Source organism: Bufo gargarizans, chromosome 2 (assembly GCF_014858855.1).
Source record: "Bufo gargarizans isolate SCDJY-AF-19 chromosome 2, ASM1485885v1, whole genome shotgun sequence".
NCBI classification, from domain to species: Eukaryota; Metazoa; Chordata; class Amphibia; order Anura; family Bufonidae; genus Bufo; species Bufo gargarizans.
This window is the reverse complement of record NC_058081.1, coordinates 73,729,730-73,753,465: the sequence shown is the minus strand read 5'-3', so window position 1 is coordinate 73,753,465 and position 23,736 is coordinate 73,729,730. Positions and strand designations below refer to the sequence as shown.

Below are 23,736 nucleotides of genomic sequence, written 5' to 3'. Positions count from 1 at the left end.
TCCTTAGGAGTGGTCTTCCTGTAAAGATGACTGTAAGAGCACAGCGCAGACTGCTCAATGAGGTGAAGAAGAATCCTAGAGTGTCAGCTAAAGGCCTCATGCAGACGACAGTTTTTTTTCACGGTCCGAAAAAACTGGGTCCGTGGGTCTGTGATCCGTGACCGTTTTTTCGTCCGTGGGTCTTCCTTGATTTTTGGAGGATCCACGGACATGAAAAAAAAGTCGTTTTGGCGTCCGCCTGGCCGTGCGGAGCCAAACGGATCCGTCCTGAATTACAATGCAAGTCAATGGGGACGGATCCGTTTGAAAATTGAGCCACAGTGTGTCATCTTTAAACGGATCCGTCCCCATTGACTTACATTATAAGTCTGGACGGATCCGCTTGCCTCCGCACGGCCAGGCGGACACCCGAACATAACTTGAAGCGTCCCCATCACCATGGGAACGCCTCTACGTTAGAATATACTGTCGGATATGAGCTACTTCGTGAAACTCATTTCCGACAGTATATTCTAACACAGAGGCGTTCCCATGGTGATGGGGACGCTTCTAGTTAGAATACACTGCAAACTTGGTACAAGACTGCCCCCTGCTGCCTGGCACCACCCGATCTCTTACAGGGGGATATGATAGCACAATTAACCTCTTCAGGTGCGGCACCTAAAGGGGTTAATTGTACTATCATATTCTCCTGTAAGAGATCAGGGCTGCCAGGCAGCAGGGGGCAGACCCCCCCCTCCCCAGTTTGAATATCGTTGGTGGCACAGTGTGTGCCCATCGCCCCCCCCCCCCCCTTCCTCCCTCTATAGTTAAAAATCGTTGGTGGCACAGTGTGCGCCCACCATCGCCCCCCTCCATCTCCCCCCCCCCCCCCCATCATTGGTGGCAGCGGAGTTCCGATCGGAGTCCCAGTTTAATCGCTGGGGCTCCGATCGGTAACCATGGCAACCAGGAAGCTACTGCATCCCTGGTTGCCATGGTTACTTAGCAATAGTACAATTGTAGAAGATTCATACTTACCTGCCTGCTGCTGCGATGTCTGTGACCGGCCGGGAGCTCCACCTACTGGTAAGTGAAAGGTCTGTGCGGTGCATTGCTAAAGAACTGTCACTTACCAGTAGGAGGAGCTCCCGGCCGGTCACAGACATCGCAGCAGCAAGCAGGTAAGTATGAATCGTCTACTATTGTACTATTGCTAAGTAACCATGGCAACCAGGGCTGCAGTAGCTTCCTGGTTGCCATGGTTACCGATCGGAGCCCCAGCGATTAAACTGGGACTCCGATCGGAACTCCGCTGCCACCAATGATGGGGGGGGGGGGGGAGATGGAGGGGGGCGATGGTGGGCGCACACTGTGCCACCAACGATTTTTAACTAGAGAGGGAGGAAGGGGGGGGCGATGGGCACACACTGTGCCACCAACGATATTCAAACTGGGGAGGGGGGGGGTCTGCCCCCTGCTGCCTGGCAGCCCTGATCTCTTACAGGAGAATATGATAGTACAATTAACCCCTGAAGAGGTTAATTGTGCTATCATATCCCCCTGTAAGAGATCGGGTGCTGCCAGGCAGCAGGGGGCAGTCTTGTACAAAGTTTGCAGTGTATTCTAACTAGAAGCGTCCCCATCACCATGGGAACGCTTCTGTGTTAGAATATACTGTCGGAAATGAGTTTTCACGAAGTGAAAACTTAGATCAGAAAAAGCTTTTATGCAGACGGATCTTCGGATCCGTCTGTATGAAAGCAACCTACGGCCACGGATCACGGACACGGATGCCAATCTTGTGTGCATCCGTGTTCTTTCACGGACCCATTGACTTGAATGGGTCCGTGAACCGTTGGGTCATATTTTTTTGACGGACAGGATACACGGATCACGGCCTCGGCTGCAAAACGGTGCATTTTCCGATTTTTCCACGGACCCATTGAAAGTCAATGGGTCCGTGAAAAAAAACGGAAAACGGCACAACGGCCACGGATGCACACAACGGTCGTGTGCATGAGGCCAAAGACTTACAAAAGTCTCTGGCATATGCTAACATCCCTGTTAGCGAATCTATGATACATAAAACACTAAACAAGAATGGATTTCATGGGAGGATACCACAGAGGAAGCCACGGCTGTCCAAAAAAAAACATTGCTGCACGTTTACAGTTTGCACAAGAGCACCTGGATGTCACAGCAGTATTGGCAAAATATTCTGTGGACAGATGAAACCAAAGTTGAGTTGTTTGGAAGAAACACACAACACTATGTGTGGAGAAAAAGAGGCACAGCACACCAACATCAAAACCTCATCCCAACTGTGAAGTATGGTGGTGGGGGCATCATGGTTTGGGGCTGCTTTGCTGCGTCAGGGCCTGGACAGATTGCTATCATTGAAGGGAAAATGAATTCCTAAGTTTATCAATACATTTTGCAGGAGAACTTAAGGCCATCTGTCCACCAGCTGAAGCTCAACAGAAGATGGGTGTTGCAACAGGACAATGACCCAAAGCATAGAAGTAAATCAACAACAGAATAACTTAAACAGAAGAAAATACACCTTCTTGAGTGGCCCAGTCAGAGTCCTGACCTCAACCCGATTGAGATGCTGTGGCATGACCTCAAGAAAGTGATTCACACCAGACATCCCAAGAATATTGCTGAACTGAAACAGTTCTGTAAAGAGGAATGGTCAAGAATTACTCCTGACAGTTGTGCACGTCGGATCTGCAACTACAGGAAATGTTTGGTTGAAGTTATTGCTGCCATAGGAGGTTTAACCAGTTATTAAATCCAAGGGTTCACATACTTTTTCCACCTGCACTGTGAATGTTTACATGGTGTGTTCAATAAAAACATGGTAACATTTAATTCTTTGTGTGTTATTAGTTTAAGCAACCTGTGATTGTCTATTGTTGTGACTTAGATGAAGATCAGATCACATTTTATGACCAATTTGTGCAGAAATCCATATCATTCCAACGGGTTCACATACTTTTTCTTGCAACTGTATTTTCTAGTGGATTTTTAGGTAGGCATGCACAGTGTAGAGGGCACATTGAGGCTATGGGCTCCTTTATGGACACACCTAGCGTTCTTTTCATTATAGTGACTTGATTGCTTTAAATTAAGTGAATGAGGAGTATAATAAAACCAATAATCATGTTTCCGTTGCAGTCATGTAAATATTTATTTTCATATTCTGTCTATATAGATAACAGTGAAAATTTGTGATTACAGACAAATATCACCAAAGCATATTTCCATCTTTTAATAAGCTGTCATTTTACAATACAAAACTCCAGGCAGATTTATTTATTAATAGTGTTTTTTTTTGTTAGAGAGCTCCAAATCCTGTGTATACACAATTCACCACCAGGGGGAGCTTAGTGCAAACATTTGTTACTGAATTTAGTGAATAAACAGTATGCAGTCAGCTCCTAAGCTCCCCCTTGTGGTTCTTGTGAGCAGACAGAATTTGATGATTTAATTCTGTGTCAATACAGAAAAGGCTCAGGTTCTTATTAAAAATGTAATTAACACACAATTTTAGCTGTATTTAGACATAGAAATGACATTCAAGTGTGGAGAATCATATTTAAAGCACAAAGTTTTATTTTTACTACTACGTTGACCGTATCCTCAAAAATTCTTGAAGGTACTTGGTGGCTGTCAGGGTTTTATGGTACATTTTCCCTCCCACCTGTCTTGAAATCAAACAATATGTTGGGATTATTCAATATTACTTCCTTAGTAAATTGACACCAATAAAAGTGGATATACGATTGTGCTGGAATGCAGACTGACACATCTCTATTCATATCATCAATCTGCTCATGTACTCTTCAAGTAACTCATCATTGTGCTTGTTTCTGTTGTCTGACAGTGGCCATGTTACCTTGAAGAACAACCCCAGGTGACGAGAATGTAGATATGACTAGCACTAGGACCTATCTTCTGGCTTGCCTGGAATTTCTAGCATAAAACCTGTTTCTAACACTAGTTTCCTTTTAATACTCCATGCAAACAGTCTGGCCAGCCTTTCCTTAGATCACAGAAAGCATTCGTCTTGGGTTTGATCTACAGAAATAATGATTTTGATTCCATCATTCAAATTAGTAGCATGTAGGAAATGGAAATCTATGATGGAATTCACACACGGTGTGGTTAAACTGCTGTGAACAGATCTGCAGCACATGATCCGCCTCTGGTGGTGAACAATGCATGTTTCCGTTCACTGACAGCGAACAGGGATCTTGAGACAATGAAACAAAGTATATTTGAAAGTTTGTCCTGTATATATCGCAAAGGCATTTGAACGTTTGGGGATGTCTGAGATAATGGTACGTGCATAAACGCTACCTCCATGTCACAGGTTAACACATCTCGGCTATGTCTGAGCCATTTGACAAATCTGGAAGGCTACAGGTATCTACAGTCATTAAGCCTGGTCCTATTTACAAGCTTATTTGCAGCTTATTTCTAAGTACATAAGCCTTCAACATTACTTTGCTAATTAAAAAATAGTTGCTTTCTTTTATCTCTGGCAGGCTGCTGGATTTCTGTTGCTGGAAATGTAACTTTTTTTTTTCCCCTGTATATATTCATCGTCTATGGGCACATACTTTGCTGACTTCATAGGTTACATTTAAAACGCATTATTTACCTCCACTTGTAAGCGGTAACCTAAGCAATGTGAAAATGTTGCCCATAAATGATCATTTCCTATATTAGGGAAGTGCCCTGCCTTCACCTTCTATACCAGGGAAGCAGGACTCCCCCGAAGAGGGCGCTCCATAAACTGAAAACATATATTCCAGGTTGTGTTACGTTTTGGTTCTTAGCCTGGCTTGTATCTTTATTTCTTTTTCATGCTTTCGTATGCTACCCTTTCATTTGGTAAGTAAACTTTGTGTTCTAGTCCTCTTCTCAAGCTTTCATTTGCTTTTGGAATGTGACAGTTGAATTTGGCCTGTTGAATGACTTTTTTTTATTTATTATTTTGCCTTTAGCTTGTTGCTGCTGTGAATATTGTTGCTGACTAGAAGTAATATAATAAACATTAAAATAATATGATAGATAGCATGTCAGTAGTAACTTGGGGAAAATGTTGATTTATTCAATGACTGTCATTAAGGTAGCCATTAGTGTTGATCGAGCACCCGAGTATAATAGAAGTCAATGGGAGAACCTGAGCATTAAACCAGGCACCCCCTGCTCTGAAGAGGGGAGGGTGCCTGGTTCACAGGAAAAGGTCAGAAATTAGATGGAAACACCACTGAAATGGTTCGGGAACAGCATGGGGAGGATGTCTGGATGCATCTTGGACTCCCAGGTCGCTGCTGGAAACGATGATGTCTGAGAAGTACTCCACTTTTACAGACTGACAATAATACGCACCAAACTGAAGATAAAATCGATTTTTAGAGAAAAAATTGTTAGGAAACATTCTTTCCTGTATATTTACTTGTATATAATGTGCAGGTGCTGCCAAAAATTACAAGGAAGAGGCACTCCGATACAACCTGTATATCACATAAAGGGGGGCCTCATTCACATTGTGGTACAATTGATCAGGTAGTAGGACTTCTACACTCATACAGCCTATGCGCTAAGTGAAAGGGCTGCCAAAAATTACATGGAACCGGCACTACAATACACCCTTTTTTACACATAAAGGAGGGCATCATACACACCCGTGAAAAATTATGATTGATGTAAAAGATTGTAGGTGAAGGAATGCTAGTGAGCTGACCCTGTAAAACATTACATGCGAGGGCCTGCAGGTGAGCTGACCCTGTAAAACATTATATGCAACAAATTAGTATGTGTTGATATGATGGAAGAGGAGAAGGAGGATGAAAAAAGGAAGATTCAGCCGTATACACTTGTTTGTGGTGGAAAGGGTGCATGGGAATACAGTGTATTCAGTACATTATAAACAACACATTTAAAGTGCCTTTATGTTCATCAGCTTTCCTCTGGTGGATAAGAGAAGTCATGGTCAATCCAGGCCTTGTTCATTTTTATAAGAGTCAACCTGTCAGCATTTTCAGTTGACAGGCGGATACGCTTATCTGTTATAATGCCACCAGCAGCACTAAATACCAGCTCAGACAAAACTCTGGTGGTAGGGCAGGCCAGCACCTCCAAGGCGTAGAGCGCCTGCCACATGTCCAGCTTGGACACCCAGTAGTTGTAAGGCACTGAGTGATTATTGAGGGAACTGACACAGTCTGCTATGTACTCCTTTACCATCTTCCAAAATCTTTTCCTCCTTGTGACACTAGGCCGCGCATCAGAGTGAGGGTGCTGACGGGGTGTCATGAAACTGTCCCAGGCTTTGGAGAGTGTTGCCTTGCCTCTGTTGGAACTGCTGTGTGTTCCCCTTGTCTCCCCTCCTTGGTTGGCCAAGGAACTACGGACTCTGCCGCCACCGTCTCCTGCTCCTCTTCATCGTCCAATTCGCGCTGAGAAGATGAACTGAGGGTGGTCTGGCTATCAACCTGTGTCTTCCCCCATTTCCACCTCTTCCACATGCAAAGCGTCGTCCTTAATTGTGAGCAGCGAGCGTTTGAGTAGACACAGAAGTGGGATGGTTACGCTGATAATAGCGTTATTGCCGCTCACCATCTGTGTTGATTCCGCAAAGTTTCTTAAAACCTCACAGAGGTCAGACATCCATGCCCACTCCTCGCTTGTGAATAGCGGTAGCTGACTGGAAAGGTGACGACCATGTTGCAGCTGGTATTCCACTACTGCCCTCTGCTGCTCACAAAGCCTGGCCAACATGTGGAACGTGGAGTACCAGGTCGTGCTCACGTTACACAACAGCCGGTGAACTGGCAATTTCAAGCACTGCTGCAGCGTTGACAGACTGGCTGAAACGGTCGATGACTGGCAGAAATGTGCACACACGCGGCGCACATTTAGCAGTAGCTCAGGCAAATTGGGGTAGGTTTTGATAAACCGCTGAACCACAAGGTTGAACACGTAGGCTAGGCATGGGATGTCTCTGAGCTTGCCGAGTTCCAAAGTTGTCACCAAGTTACGGCCATTATCAGACAACCATGCCTGGTTGTAGGTTGAGTAGCGAGAGCCACATCTCAGTCTGCTCTCATTCCCTGCCACAGCTCTGCGGCGGTGTGCTGTTTGTCCCCTAAGCATATCGGCTTCAGCACGGCCTGTTGCTGCTTCCCCACTGCAGTGCTACACTGCTTCCAGCTACCGACTGATGACTGAGAGGTGCTGCACGTGGATAATTCGGAGGTGGAAGTGGAGGAGGAGGCGGAGAAGTGGGATTTGGAGCCACTAACGTAGGTGCTGGCAGAAACCCTGATCGACGTAGAGCTGAACATGCGTCATCGGGTGCTATATAGCACCCGATGACGCGTTCCGGCCAGCCAATCACTGTAATGCCAGTAGCCAACATGGCTACTGGCATTACAGTGAGGGCAGTACTTAGCAGCCAAGAAACTTGAGGGGAGGAGACTCAAGCATGGCACTCAAGCACATGCAGTACTTGGCCAAGTACCGCCATGTGCTAAGCATCGAGATGCTTGAGCCGAACAGGTGTTCGGCCGAGCATGCTCGATCAACACTAGTAGCCATATAATTTGATGTGGCAGTCTAGTCAAGAAGATGCTTAGATGCTCTCAATATTATGCACAGGATTTATTGTGTCTCCTAGAGCAGTGGTTCTCAACATTTTTAAGCCAAGAATTTCAAACTGATTACCCCCAAGGGTGATAAATGTTAAGCCAATGAGGCCATTCTCATGCCACAGTCAAAGGCTTTGTTCTAAGCATCTGACAGCAGTTCCTTCAGATTTGACAGAAAGATTAAAGCTACATGCATCCACCAATCCGGATGTTTCCCAGACCAGGAAGTGAAGTTTTTAAGGAGCTGAACTGAGAGTGGAGCAGACTTGAAAAAGGAGCTCTGTTGCTCTGAAACGAAAATTCCGACATTTTCTAAAAATAAAAAGAAGTTTAACTCCACATCCGCATGGTTGTATAGTTGCGCCGAAGAAGTGTCCCTGTTGTGTGTGTGTGTGTGTGTGTATTTCCACGTGTGCCTCTCCCGTTGTAATTGCACCCTTCATTTTTCAGAACTCCTTTAGAAATTGAAAGGTGGGACCTAATTGGTTGCTATGGGCAAATAAGCCAGTTTTCCTTTACACCAGTTTGATAAATCTCAGTGTATAGAAGTGTCTGATTGGTGTGTTGCTGCTTGTTCATTTAAGCTTTGCCAGGGAAACCCATGACCACATTGATCACCTTGGGCTCGAGAACTTCCCTGCATTTAGTTGTGTACAGATCACGTGCTAACCTAAGACCAGATATGTAAAATCACCACTTTATAAATATAGTAAATTGTTAAAAAGATTAAAATAAATTAAAATCAGACATCATATAGTCCATGACAATCTTTTTCTAATAAAGTTAGAACCAGCCCTGTACCTCACATGGGATGCAGATAAGGGGGCGTGTCCATGCTCTCCCTATCACCGTTTAGGAGGTAGTTGAAAGATGAAACTAAGCAGGTCAAAGAAATTAAGTGGCGCTATAAAGATACGTTTTACTGAATAACTCAGTAGCTATACAAAATGTTTAATTGCATGCAATTACAAAAGTATTCAGATCCAGGGGCTGGTTTGAGAAATGTGGAATATTTTTCATGAGACAACCCCTTTAATAGAAAAACACTGAATAAAGTAAACCTCCTCTAAACAAAAAATAAAGAGCTCACACACCCCCATCTCCACCAGTAATTTTTGACAAGAATCAATATACTCCTGTGCCTTCAGTTATTGATGATCACCCATGTGCTGAGGCTAGGTCTAATGCTAATGGAGGAAGATTCATCATAAAATTACATGGGGACTTCTCGTTCTAGAGCAATGTCATTCATATTTGCATTGCTAGGTGTGGGAGAATTAGAGGCTACAATTTTGGGGGAATATTAACAGAACAAACTACTTAAAAACATCATTTAAAATAGGGACATATACTGTAAATCATTCTGATGTCTTTGAATCTCCATCATGTGTGTGATGAGCAAGCACTATCCTTTTTTTATCAGAAAGACACAAGAAGAAACATAATATCAGATTGGCTGGGGTCCTGGGAGTGGGACCTCTGCCAATCAGCTGTTTGAAGAGGCCACTGTGTTCACTGAAGTTCCTGCGAGCACTGCGGTCTATTCACAGCTTACTAAACACAGTGACGTACATTATATAGCGGTTATACTTGGTATTGCCGCTCAGGTCGATTCACTTGAATGGGACTGAGCTGCACCAAGGCCACTTGACCAATCAAGAATGACGTCACTGGCCTAGGAAGAGGCCTAAGCGCTTACAGAGCGCAGCCGCCTGTTCGAACAACTGATTGGGGGGGTTTGCGGGAGTCAGACCCCTGTCGATCTGATATTGATGACCCATCCTGAGCATAAGACCATCAATATCAAATTCTTGGATAACCCCTTTAATAATGGAGAACACTGCATTTAATCAGTATATCCAGGGTAAAAGAGCTGGTGACATAGTATAGTTATCGATTTCCTCATAAATATCATTTGTCTTGATTCTTCCTCGTAGAAGTGCGACTCCTTCACCGAAGAGAACATCTGTCACTTCTCGGCCATCAATGGGTAGAGGCAGCCGAGACAGATTCACAGGAGAATCTTATACAGTGCTGGGTAAGTACTGCTATTTACATGCAAGGTAAGTATAATCCCTGTCTATAAGGGTCTCTTTAATATGACCTTCACTTTATCTGCTGTTTATGGATTTGAAGTGGAGCTTTATTAATAATTAAGTTCATAATAATATTATAAATTGAGACATTTTTGTAGCATTAGACTTACGGCAGGTTTACACTGCCCGATGGAGCAGGTGATTGTCGGGAAGGAAGCGTTCAGGGGAGGTAAAAAGCTGTATTTACATATAGAGATGAGCGATGGCTACTGCTATCACTTGTCCCTATATAGATCCATTGTTTCTGATTAGCAGATCGCTGTTCATACAGCACAATCTGCTGCCCTGAAATGATGATTGAAGTGTCTGCACCAGCAATCAATTCACCCAATGAATGAGTATTTTGCTTGTCCATCAGGTGATCTGTGGCACCTTTACACGGGCTTATTATCTGCAATGAGCGTTCCTACGAACGTTCATTCTAGATAATTGGTCCAAACATTGAGCCGTGTATACCCACCTTAAGTGTCACTTCATCCTTCTGGTGACTTGTTGGTGTTTACCACCAATACCTAAAGCAGTGGAACCTGGTCAGGGGTTGCCCAGAAGACATCAGCAAGAAGAGCCACCACTGTGTGTATTTGGTGCATCAAATAAACGTTCACAACCTCACACTTTCCTTTAGTGTCTACCCGGTCCAACCAATATAATGTTCACAAGTCCTTTCGCTTCTATGACATTCGTAGCAAAAGCAGGCAAATCATCATTATTAATCACAAATTCGGCTACTCATGATGCAGTTGCATTTCTTAGGAATTTTTCCTTTTACTTTCCACTTGAATGTATTATCACAAGTCTGTATACACACTGAGGCTCTCCTTTAGCAAATGCCCTTGTCATGCAATATTTAGGGAGGACCTGTTTTTCTTTCGAACATCCACAGCCTGTTATCACAAACAGCCTCTATTGGAGCTGCAGCATCAATCAGCTGATTGCTATAAGCCTGACTCCCAAGAGTCGAGTTGATTTTTTTTTTCTGGGGGAAGTTGCCATCACCCAATTACTTTTTGTAGTCGACCATTTAGATAGAGCTGCTGCCTTTTATGGGATTTCCCCTATGGTTCATAGAATGGGATCCCAAGCCAACCCCCTTCTATGATGTCCAAATTCGCTGATAGGACATATGGACTGAGGTAGTGTTTTAACTAAAAAGGTCCTTTGGAGATAAAAAAAAAATCTCAGATACTCCTATCATAGGTAATGTGTGAAACTAGCCACTGAAATGATTAACTAATTCATCGACTTGATTTTTGTAATGGCTGTTCAATGGTCCTTCAAACAGGTGACACAGCAATCGAAAGTGGTCAACATTACTGGGAGGTGAAAGCTCAAAAGGATTGCAAATCATACAGCATGGGCATCTCCTACAGAACAATTGGCAAGTTCGACCAGCTCGGAAAGACAAATACAAGCTGGTGCTTACATGTGAACAACTGGCTACAGGCAACATTTGCTGCAAAGCATAACAACAAAGCCAAAGCCCTGGAAATAGCAGTACCAGATAGAATAGGTGTATACTGTGACTTTGATGGAGGTAATATTTTTCATTGAACTGATTGTATTGGGTTCATTTTATATATGTCTGAATGGGATATTAGGCAATATAGATTAGCCATTTTCAACCACTGCTATGAGTATCGCAGGGGGTATGTTCTATTATGTCAGGGCGGATGCACCATAGATGAGAACAAAAAGAAAAAGTAGAGGTCACAATAATATATGTACTGAAGGTGGAGAGACACAGCAATATATTACTAGTTCATTCTTTCACTGTGCTGGAGAGCCATTGAGTGACAGCGGTGAGTAAGGAGATTTCACATTTATAAGCAGCGACTGGGCGGTTTGAAGGGACTGCTCGAGTACAGCTCATCCAGGACAGTAGTCTGGACTTAAATCAGATCGGTTGGGGTCCTACCGCTGGGACCCCACTGATCACGAGAACACGGGCCCCGTACTTCCTGCAGCTACCCTGAAAATAACAGAGCTCAGCTATCTCTGGAACTCCCATATAAATGAATAGAGCTGCCGGGACTGCTCCAGGGGGTACGGGGCCCCCGTTCTCGTGAGTAGTGAGGGTCCTGGTTGTAGGACAGGGGATAAATTGAACCAACTGGAATACTCTTTAAGTTGGCCAATTGTGGAGGGCATTGTGGCAGCTCACGCAGGATTATTTATGTTTTCCCTGACTCGGGAGAAACACTGTGCCCATCAAGTACGTTGATCTGGTAGTGCTGGGGTGTGTCCCTGTGTTATATGAGCAATGTGCGTGGTCACCCCAGAGGATCACATGTATCTTCCCACTGGAGACTTTTGTACAGGAATGTGTATGCGCCATGGTGCAAATTTTATATGGTTTCAGATGTACCTAGGGCTGTGCAATTATTTAATTCACCCTTTTTGTGCCTGACAGTTTATTTTTTTTTAACCAAATGATCAGTTTTTTTTCTTCTGGAGCACTGTATCAGCATTGCAAGTATTGTAATATGTATTCAAGCCCTTTGTTATGAACTGCCTAAATACGATCTTGTCCAACCAATTAAATTTATAGGTCACATAATTAGTTAAATAAGGTACCCCTTGAGCATCCCACAGAGCATCATTAAATCCATTATGATAAAATGGAAAGAATAAGGCACAACTACAGACCTGACAAGAGAAGGCTTTCTACCAAAACTCACAGATTAAGCAAGGAGGGCATTCATTGGAGATTCAACAAAGACACCAACAAGAACACTGAAGGAGATCCAAAGAGAAGATGGAATTATCTGTCCATAGGACCATTATAAGCCGCACACTCCACAAAGTGGGTGTCACGATCAGTGTGGGGGGGGAACAGTAACTGGGCCTGGAAACTAGGGAAGAAACAGGTCACCTCCTAGACAACCCTAATCCAGGCCCTAACTATCTATCAATATGAATAGACCCTGAAGGTAGGACTATTCATATGCAGGATACCTAGGCCTTTATATCCCTATTAGGCCCTGGAAAAGGTTAGGACCAGAGACAACCCATTCCTCCCCAGATGGATGAATGGAAGTCTCTGTCTCCGGCCCAGATACAAACAACAGGGAATATAACAAACACAAACAAACGCGACACTTAACTTCTGTAGAGACGGACGAGCAGGAACACCAGAGAAAAACTCACACCAGCTCAGCCAAACCCAAATGAAGCTATCTACCGCATAGTCAGAAGGGTGGGGTCAGACTATAAAGGGTAGAAGTGATAACCACTGTGCAACAGCTGAGAAAAGGGAAGTGGTCGTTAACCCTATCAACACTGAATCAGAAGAAATCAAGGAGGCTGTTAAATTCCTCCACGCTCAGCCAATCTCCTCGATTCCCTGACATCAGTCACCTGAGAGACCGTGACAGTGGGGTTGTATTGAAGAGTGGCCCGAAAAAAAAGCCAAGGGTAAATAAAAACATAAGAAAACATGTTTGGAGTTCACCAGATCGCATGTTCGCCCACCCCCCAAGAACGTGGAAAAAGGTTCTCTGGTCAGAAAAGACTATCACGGGAACATTTCCCATGATCCCAAAAAACACCATTCCCACTGTGAAGCATGGTGGTGGCAGCATCTTGCTGTGGGGATGAGGTCAGGGACTGGAAAACTGGTCAAGACTGAAGGAAAAATGGATACAGGGCTGTTCTTGAGGGAAAACCTGTTTCAGTCTACCAGAGATTTATGGCTGGGATGAAGGTTCACCTTCCAGCAGGACAGTGACCCAAAACACACTGCTAAAGCTAAACTGGAGTGGTTTAAAGGAAAACATTGAAATGTCTTGGAATGGCCTAGTCAGAGCCAGACTTCAATCAAAGACTACCGGACACCGACATAACCCATATAAGTGTCTGGATGTGCTGAGATATATCCCAAGACACATAAATCTGTAATTGCAGTAAAAGTTAGCTTCACAAAGCTAATAATTATTGTGTCACAGTAAAAAATATTTTTCACCTTCAAAGCGGTAGACATGTGTAAATCAAACCCCCCCCCCCCAAATGCATTTTAATTCTAGGTTGCAATAAAACAAAACACCAGGGGGGTGAACACTTTCAGAAGGCACTGTAACCATACCATCATCCATCAGGCTTTCATCGTGGTGTCTGTTTCTTTGATGGGAAGGAACAGCACTGCATGTTGCACTGTTCTTCCCATCAAATTTGATGGCATTGCCAACGTTGGCCACTAATGGAGCTTCTGGCGTCAGTGTGAGTATAGCCTTGTATTGTTAGCATTTTTAACTGATTGCTTCTTGGGGTACTAGGTTGGGGTTTTTGTCACAAGTACTTGGCTTAAAAAGGTTAAACACTGGTATAGATTAGTACTGGGCAAGTAGGAAAGCATTTAGTGGATAGATAGTAGCCACAGTCTTTGTTATTGATGTGATATACCCCAGATTTTCAATAAGGAATAACATTATGGCATAAAACACATTTCAATTGTTTCAACCTTTGTTACATTTGTAAAATTGATTATACTACTATAACTTTATATATGTATTCATCTTTTTTGTAGGTCATCTCTCATTTTACAACGCAGACAAAAAGCAGTTACTGCATAGCTTTAAAACAAAGTTTACACAACCAGTTGTCCCTGGATTCATGGTTAGTATAAAAGCTGCAGTTATGTCGGTAGCAAGTATCATGACACAACTTGTGTATTAGAGAGAATACTTAGAATGTAATTCCCTAAAATGAGCTATGAACATTTTAGGAGTTTTGATTGGTGGAGGTCCAGATGCAGAGTCCCCAACCAATTGGTAAAGGGACAAGAGCAGTTAGCTGAAGGCAGTGCCCCTTAGCTTCTGAGTGGGTCTTCTCAGAGAGCAGAGCAAGCAATATACGGACTGATAGAAAGTTTCTGGGTCTCTTCTAGGAGATCCTCGCAGAAATAAAGGGGCACGGCGCTCAGCTTAGTGCTTCTGGCCCTTTGTTTTACAGATTGGTGGGGGTCTTAACACACAAGTCAGAAGTTTTTTTTTTTTTTCTTATAAGCAGATCTGCTTTTATCTTTGTTTTGGGCTGCCTGTACACATTCAGGTTTTGGTCAGGTTTTTTGATCCAGTTTTGAAACGAAAACCAGGTGTCGATCAGGAAGGGATCATTAGGAGAGAGAGATTCTACCTCTCCCCTTTTGTAAATCCACACCTGGTTTTACCTTCAAAATGGCATCTGAAAACCTGATCAAAAGATGTCTATGTACAGGAAGACTTAGATTATTTAAAGGGATTATCCAACTCCTTTAATGCCTCCCCCAATGCCCGCGCCCCTCACACTGATTGTACTCACCTTGCTCCCCGGCACCCACGTCACTTCTGACATTTGTACGGCCGCCGCTGCATCTTCCTGTCGTGTGTATGAAAACATCCGGTGACGGGGGAAGCAGCCAATAGCAGGCCACAATGGGGACGAGCTTCCCTAGCGTCACCCGCGATGCTAGGGAGACCAGGCGATTTTCCATTTTATTTTAGTTTTTTCCATTTTAGTTTTTACTCCCAGCCTTCCCAAAGCCATAACTTTTTAAATTTTGCTTTCACATAGCTGGATGAGGGCTTTTTTTTTTTGCGGAACAAGTTGTACTTTCTAATAGCACCATTTGTAGTGGGAAGCAGGGAAAAAATTCCAAATAGAGTGGAATTATAAAAAGAAAACAACACAATCCTGCCACAGTTTTATGGGTTTTGGTTTTACAGCGTTTCCTCTGCTGTAAAACTGATCTGTTACTATCATTCTGTGGGTTATGTATAATTTTTCTTGTGTTTTAATACAAAAAAATATATATATAAACTTTGGGAAAAGGTATTTTTTCTTTGCATAACCATATTCTTGCCCCCATAACTTTTTTCTTTTTATGTGTACGGAGCTGTATGGGCTCATTTTTTGGGGGCGATCTGTACTTTTTATTGCCATTTTGGAGTGTTTCCTTTTCACTGTTTTCTGTATGGAATAAATATTTATATATTATATATAAATTAATAAAGTGTTTTCGCATGTGGCGATACCTATGATTTTGCTTTTTTGAATGTTTATGTATTTTAATTTTGGGGAAAGGTGGGTGATTTGATATATTTTTTTTTTTTAAGACTTTACTTCATTAGATTGCGTTTCACCTAGCCTCCAGTGCATTAGCTATTGGAGTCTATGAGAATTACACTAAATTCCTATGGAGCCCTGCTAGGGAGAGCAGGTGTACGGTCAGGAGAGCGCGCTCCCAGTTTTTATTCTCCCAGATGATGTGGTCACATTTGGCCTACATTATCGTCGATTGCATACATTAGCCTCGGGTGCACTCGTGAGCAGGTGCTATATTTAAAGTTCCAACCGCTTATGTATATACAGTATGCGTAAGTCAGTTCGGGTTAACCGCTTGCCGACCTAGGACGAGAATGCTCGTCCTAACTGACCGTACTTAACGCCTTAGGACGAGCATTCTCGTCCTAGGTTTAACTGGCTGCCCCACATGCGCTGCCGCGATCAACAGCAGGGGCCCAGCTGATACTGACAGCCAGGCACCTGCTATATCTGCCAGCATCTGTGAAAACACAAAAGTCGGCGGATTAACCGCGGCATACAGGGGGTTTGCGGCAACCTGTGCTGCGGTGACGGGGACCCGATGGTTGCTAGGGCAGTCCCGATGCCTTGCACAGGCATCGGGACTGCCAGCTACGGAAGCCCAAGGGCTGGGTCACCTAGGCAACTGTCAGCGTCTTACAGTGTAAAGCACTGACAGTTCAACACAGCACAATATGTATTGTGCTGTATTGAAACAGGGATCAGTCCCTGAAATGTTGAATAGTGGGACAAAAATAAAAAATTATAAAAGTGAAATAAAAGTGTTTTTAACAATAAAAAAAAATCTGTTTCAGTAAAAAAAAAAAGCCCCTTTCCCATAAAAAGAGACATAAAAAATTGTAAAAAATAGAAAAAGTAAAATAAAAAACACATATTAGGTATCGCCACATCGGTAACAACCTGCTCTATAAAAATATCCCTTGATCCACCCCATCCGGTCAACACTGTAAAAAAATTAAAAAACTGCTTAAAAAAAGCAATTTTTTGTCACCGTTCATCACAAAAAGTATAATACCAAGTGATCAAAAAGTCTTACGCACCCCAAAAAAAAAAAAAAAATATGGCTCTCAGAATCTGGAGACACTAAAACATTGTGTAAAACTTAAATTAAAAAAAGTATACACATTAGGTATCGCCATGTCCGTAAGAACCTGCTGTATAAAAATGTCACATGACCTAACCCCTCAGGTGAAAAAATGTATTAATAAATAAGTGTGTAAAAAAAAAAAATTTTTTTGCCACCTTACATCACAAAAAGTGTAATACCAAGCGATCAAAAAGTCATATGCACCCTAAAATAGTACCAATCAAACCGTCATCCCATACCAAAAAAAATTAGCCCCTACATAAGACAGTCACCCAAAAAATAAAAAAAAATATGGCTTTCAGAATATAGAGACACTAAAAAAAAAAAAAAATTTCAAAAATGCTTTATTATGTAAAACTGAAACAAACAACCCCAAAAAAGTCATATTTGGTATTGTTGCATCCGTAACAACCTGCTGTATAATACCACGTGATCTAACCTGTCAGATGAACATTGTAAATAAAAATGGTGCCAAAACAGCTATTTTTTTCAAGTTACCATGACTCACAAAGTGTAATATACAGCAACCAAAAATCATATGTACCCTAAAATAGTACCAACAAAACTGCCACCTTATCCTGTAGTTTCCAAAATGGGGTAATTTTTTGGGGAGTTTCTACTCTAAGGGTGCATCAGGGGGTCTTCAAATGTGACATGGCTACTTAAAATTATCCCAGTGAAATCTGCCTTCCAAAAACCATATAGCGTTTCCTTTCCTTCTGCGCCCTGCCGTGTGTCCATACAGCAGTTTACGATCACAAATGGGGTGTTTCTGTAAACTACAGAATCAGGGCAATAAATAGAGTTTTGTTTGGCAACCCTTGCTATTTTACTGGAAAAAAATGGATTAAAATGGAAAATCTGCCTAAAAAGTGAAATTGGTATTTTTTTATAAATAAAAATGAAATATTTTGACTCAAATTTAGCACTGTCATGAAGTACAATATGTGACGAGAAAACATTCTCAGAATGGCTTGATAAGTAAAAGGGTTTTAAAGTTATCACCACATAAAGTGACACATGTCAGATTTGCTAAAAAGTATGTCACCAACATTTGCCATATATAAGTAATGCGACCATGATGTTGTGCAGTCATACTTGGTTTAAAACATATCTTTGGTATTCCTTTATTGATTTTCTGTGTCCAGAAAATGAGAGACCATGGTGCTCCCACAGTGAAGATACTGGCTGTGCTGCGCATGCACAGCAAATATAATGAGGATGATGCCTTTATTATTTATTGTGACGAGTAGGGCAAGGCAGAGACCATGGAGGAGACATGCTAGGAGTGCATGGGGGAAGTACTTGGCTTTGTGAATGGGTGGGCTTCGAATCACTGAATATGCAGACTTGGGCTCTTAGAAAGTTTCCAGAAAACAATGTTTATTCTATATGCAAATTACGTACAAAATGCACAGAATGGCGTTTCCAAACCTTTTAAGAGCCATCCATTCACAGAGCCCAGAACCTCCCCCCATGCACTCCTAATGTCGCCTCCCTGGTCTCTGCCTTGGCCTGCTCTTCACAGTATATAGTAAGGGTATTGCAGCTATTTTGTTCACTGTGGGAACTCCACGGTCTCTTGTTTTCTGGACAAAGTAAATTGACAAAGGAATACCAAAGGTATGTTTTACACCAAGTCTGACTGCACAACAGCATGGTAGCATTACTTATAAAGGGCAAATGTTGGTAACAGATTCCCTTTCCTGAGTATAAATTGAATGGATACATCTATAGGTTTTTTGTCATACCGAGCTTTTTTGGGTTGGCTTTTATTTTTTATTTTTTTTATTCAAACAACATTTATGTGGTCATTTTGCAGAAGTCTATTTTTCCTATAGAGAAGTCTATAGGAAAATGCCTGAAAAAAATAATTCCACACAGAGCAGGCTGCGATTAAACAAAAATAAATGTCAAGGGGCAAAAGAACAACAAGAAACGATCATAAAATACCACCCAAACAAACTCAGTGTTTGTAAGTTGGTTTATATTTTACTATTGCCCAAAATGTAACATGCTGCGTTTTTGCAGAAAAGAACAAAAAGTAGTGTTATGGTTATTGCAGAACTTAGCGCCTGGGTTTCATTCTGACTGGGATACTTTGGTTTCCTCCCGCATACCAGAAACATACTGTACCAATAGGTTACATGGCTTACTATGTAATTGGGTCCTAGGATGTACAGTCATGTGAAAAAATTAGGACACCCTTTGAAAGCATGTGGTTTTTTGTAACATTTTTAATAAAAGGTTATTTCATCTCCGTTTCAACAATACAGAGAGATTAAAGTAATCCAACTAAACAAAGAAAACTGAAGAAAAGTCTTTTCAAGATCTTCTGTAAATGTCATTCTACAAAAATGCCTATTCTAACTGAGGAAAAAGATAGGACACCCTTGCCCCTAATAGCGAGTGTTACCTCCTTTGGCTGAAATAACTGCAGTGAGACGGTTCTTGTAGCCATCTACCAGTCTTCGACATCGGTCTGAGGAAATTTTACCCCACTCCTCAATGCAGAACTTTTTCAGCTGTGAGATGTTTGAGGGGTTTCTTGCACGTACAGCCCTTTTCAAGTCACCCCACAGCATCTCAATGGGATTCAAATCTGGACTTTGACTTGGCCATTCCAGGACTCTCCATTTCTTCTTTTTCAGCCAATCTTTGGTTGATTTACTAGTATGTTTTGGGTCATTGTCATGTTGCATGGTCCAGTTCCGCTTCAGCTTTAATTTTCTAACTGATGGTCTCACATGTTCTTCAAGCACCTTCTGATACACAGTAGAATTCATCGTGGATTCTATGATGGTGAGCTGACCAGGTCCTGCTGCAGCAAAGCAGCCCCAAACCATGACACTTCCACCTCCATGCTTCACAGTTGGTATGAGGTTCTTTTCTTGGAATGCTGTGTTTGGTTTACGCCAAACATGTCCTCTGCTGTTGTGTCCAAATAATTCAATTTTGGACTCATCTGTCCAAAGAACATTATTCCAGAAGTCCTGGTCTTTGTCAACTTTATATCTGGCAAATGTCAGTCTGGCCTCGATGTTTCTCTTGGAAAGCAAAGGTTTCCTCCTTGCACACCTCCCATGCAAGTTAAACTTGTACAGTCTCTTTCTGATTGTAGAGGCATGTACTTCTACATCAACAGTAGCCAGAGCCTGCTGTAGTTCTCGAGATGACACTTTAGGGTTTTTGGAGACCTCTTTTAGCATCTTGCGGTCTGCTCTTGGGGTGAACTTGCTGGGGCGACCAGTCCTGGGCATGTTGGCAGTTGTTTTGAAAGCCCTCCACTTGTAGACTATCTTCCGGACAGTGGAATGGCTGATTTCAAAATCTTTTGAGATCTTTTTAAATCCCTTCCCAGACTCATAGGCTGCTACAATCTTTTTTCTGAAGTCCTCTGACAGCTCTTTTGCTCTCACCATGGTGCTCACTCTCACTTCAACAGTCAGGAGCACACCAAACTAAATGTCTGAGGTTTAAATAGGGCAAGCCTCATTCAACATGCAGAGTAACGATCTACTAATTATGTGCACCTGGTGTGATATACCTGTGTGAGATCTGAGCCAATTTAAGAGGGAATACATGTGAGGGTGTCCTATCTTTTTCCTCAGTTAGAATAGGCATTTTTGTAGAATGACATTTACAGAAGATCTTGAAAAGACTTTTCTTCAGTTTTCTTTGTTTAGTTGGATTACTTTAATCTCTCTGTATTGTTGAAACGGAGATGAAATAACCTTTTATTAAAAATGTTACAAAAAACCACATGCTTTCAAAGGGTGTCCTAATTTTTTCACATGACTGTATGTGTGTGAGATAGGCACATTAGATTGTGAACTCCATTGACAGGAAAGGATGCTAATCTCTGTACAGAGTACTGGAATATGTTAGTGCTATCTAAGTAATAAGTACATTAAAGGCTATGTACACCTTTGGGGCATTTTTTGATGATTATATTGTACTCATTTTGAGATAGAAAACATTTTTCAATTGTTTTTTTATTAAAAGTGTTTAACCCCTGTCTCTCTGCAGCCTTGAGTTTCTCTAGTAGAAGGCTCAGAATTTTTTCTTTGCTCTGTCAGGCAGCTCAGCTAACGGCTCCATATCTCTGTTCTATGACATTATAAACACTCATTATAGCTCAATTCTTATCTTAAAGAGGTTGTCCGGGTTCAGAGCTGAACTCGGACATACCCTTATTTTCACCCAGGCACCCCCCCTGAGGCTAGCATCGGAGCATCTCATGCTCCGATGCGCTCCCTTGCCCTGCACTAAATCGCGCAGGGCACGGGCTCTTTTGTTTATCATAACACACACTGCCGGGTGGAAGCTTCCGCCCCCGGCAGTGTGTTCGGTGATGTCACTGGCTCTGATGGGCGGGCTTTAGCGCTGCCCTAGCCGTTTTACTGGCTAGGGCAGCGCTAAATCCCGCCCATCAGTGCCGGTGATGTCACCGGGCTTCCTGGCAGCCCCATCACTGGATCTCCAAAAAATGCCTTTAATCGCGCAGGGCAAAGGAGAGCATCAGAGAATAACCTGCTTCGATGCTCAAGTCAGTGGGGCTGGGTGAAAATGGAGGGATGTCCAGGTTCAGCTCTGAACTTAGACAACCCCTTTAATGATCATAATGTGGCCTAAATAAGTGTTTGACCTTAGTAACTTAGAGATCAGGGTTATTAGATGACCAACACAAAGTGAAAGTACGATTCACCCAGCTAGACACTTAACCCTTTGTGGCAGAACGGCTCAATATCTTTAATAAAGACCAATTGAAAAAAATATTTTTAGCTCAAAATGAGTAAAAAGCAATCATAAAAAAATTGCCCCCGAAGGTGTACATAGCCTTTAACCACAAAACAAAAAATTCTGTGACATTCACTTTGTCTTTCTTTGGTTCCAGGTGTGGTGTGGCGGTATCACAATATGCACAGGATTACAGGTTCCTAGCGCCGTCAGAACACTTCAGAAGACTGAAAACGGAATGAGCGGTTCATCCAGCAGCTTAACTAGTGTTGCCCAATAACGTCGCACTTTGAGATGATAGAATGGGAAGTTTGCTCTGAGTGGAATGCTAGTTTTCTTATTTCATCTAGTAACATCATGGCTACTCTACACCAAAAGCAGGAGCAAACTGATCAATATGGGGTAATTTGCCCGCTGCTGCTCTGAAGCTTGCAGTGTCCTTGGTGCCTGACCGTGCTGCTCAGATCCGATGTTAGCATCTGCTGCAAATGATTTAACAAGCGACTACTGAGCTAATAGGGACTAGGCAGACTGAAAATATGCCATTCTATTAGGTTACTTGACATTACCTTGAATGCAGCCTGTGCAACTCACTTTAGGCGTATTAAATGACTTGATTTTTTGATTTCCACACATACCCACCTCTGTACTCTGTGGGTGAGATGCAGTGTTCTGTAGAACAAATGTAAGTTTTAAAAGACTGTCTCCATTTTAATTGGTTGTAGGTACTTGTAGGCTCAGGTTACTGAGATGAGGTGCTTCTGCTCTGGGTCCAGGTCCTCTTGGTAATGTCCACATTGGGAAACAAATGAAATACATGTAAAACTCTTGCATCTAACAGTTATTGACAGTAGAAAAATCCCCAGATGGATTGGATTTGGTAGATCGAGTGCATAGCAGTTTGGTTATAGGAATAATTATGGGACCAAAGTGTGTTGAAGTTTAGAAAGTCTTTGGTGAAATTCCGTCACATCAGACATTCTTAGACATGACAACAGTATCATGGTTTTGTAACATTTTATGGGAGGAACTTACTTATCAATTATAGTTTTTGATTTCCTTAAACTTTCCCTAAAAGGAGCCTTTCACTTGATTTTTCTGCCCCTAAGTCATCACTAGAGTCTTATGTTTATAACCTGATAAACATTCCCTTATATAAACAGTTTTAGCATTATGTAGAAAATCTATGTATAATACACTGGCCATTACAAGCCAGCTCCAGCAGGATTTGACGCAGCTTCATCTGTGCACTGCTCATACACTAGGTACAGGATAACACTATGGTGGTGGTTTAGGAGTAGAAAATCAAGTGAAAGGTTCATTTTAATGAAAACTTGTAGAGCATTTATCACTTGTTTTTAAAGGGATTCTCTGGACACTGTGAAAATAAAAAGCAGTCTGCGGAACTGTGGAAGGATGTTTTTGTTAAAGCTTTTAATATTGATGACCTATCCTCAGGATAGGTCATCAATATCCGGCACGCCGTGCCAGCGCTGCCTCCTCTTCACGGTTTACCTTCTCGCCGTGGCCTCTGCAACGGTGAGCAGGTGTAATTACACGCAAGCCGATAGGACGGATCGCTCCTATACAAGTGTATGGGAACGATTCGTCCCATTGAAATGAATGGGACGGTTAGGTGTAATTACACCTGCTCACCGCTGCAGAGGCGACATCGAGAAGGTAAACCGTGAAGAGGAGGCATCGCTGGCATGGCGCGCGCCTCCTCTTCAAACAGCTGATCGGCGGGGGTGCTGGGTGTCGGACCCCTGCTGATCTGATATTGATGACCTATCCGCCGTCCCTGCTGCACTCACACAGGCTGCGGGCTCTTCTGCTTGGTTCCCAACCACATATGTGCTTTTCTTTTCTTGGTTAGCTGTATAGTAGTAAATGCAGCTGAACGGGAAAAGAAGAGCACACATCCAGTTAGGGCCTGAGCGGAAGAGCTCGCAGCGGGGACAGTGGCATGGTAATGCTTATATTTTTCATAATGCCTGGAGAACCCCTTTAAGTTCGAATCAATAACAGTCTTTTGATAATGGATGCCATCAGGACTATGTAGAGTGATGAGCTCTTTTCAGGAAATCTA

The 23,736-nt window shown here is 42.6% G+C and overlaps 1 protein-coding gene across 2 annotated transcripts in view; it reads left to right on the top strand.

Moving 5' to 3' along the window:
* The window catches only part of LOC122929471 (FSD1-like protein), a 70,484-nt gene extending 47,307 nt beyond the window's left edge, over window positions 1–23,177 (top strand). Inside the window, exons 10-14 of one of the 2 annotated variants that reach the window (XM_044283061.1) lie at window positions 3,872–3,901; window positions 9,584–9,684; window positions 11,025–11,276; window positions 14,265–14,353; window positions 21,805–23,177. In XM_044283061.1, the coding sequence (XP_044138996.1) occupies window positions 3,872–3,901; window positions 9,584–9,684; window positions 11,025–11,276; window positions 14,265–14,353; window positions 21,805–21,927 (595 nt within the window). In that variant the 3' untranslated portion in view covers window positions 21,928–23,177. The remainder of the gene's footprint in view (window positions 1–3,871; window positions 3,902–9,583; window positions 9,685–11,024; window positions 11,277–14,264; window positions 14,354–21,804) is intronic. The other variant, XM_044283062.1, reaches the window with a different exon arrangement.
* The last annotated feature ends 559 nt before the right edge of the window (window positions 23,178–23,736 follow it).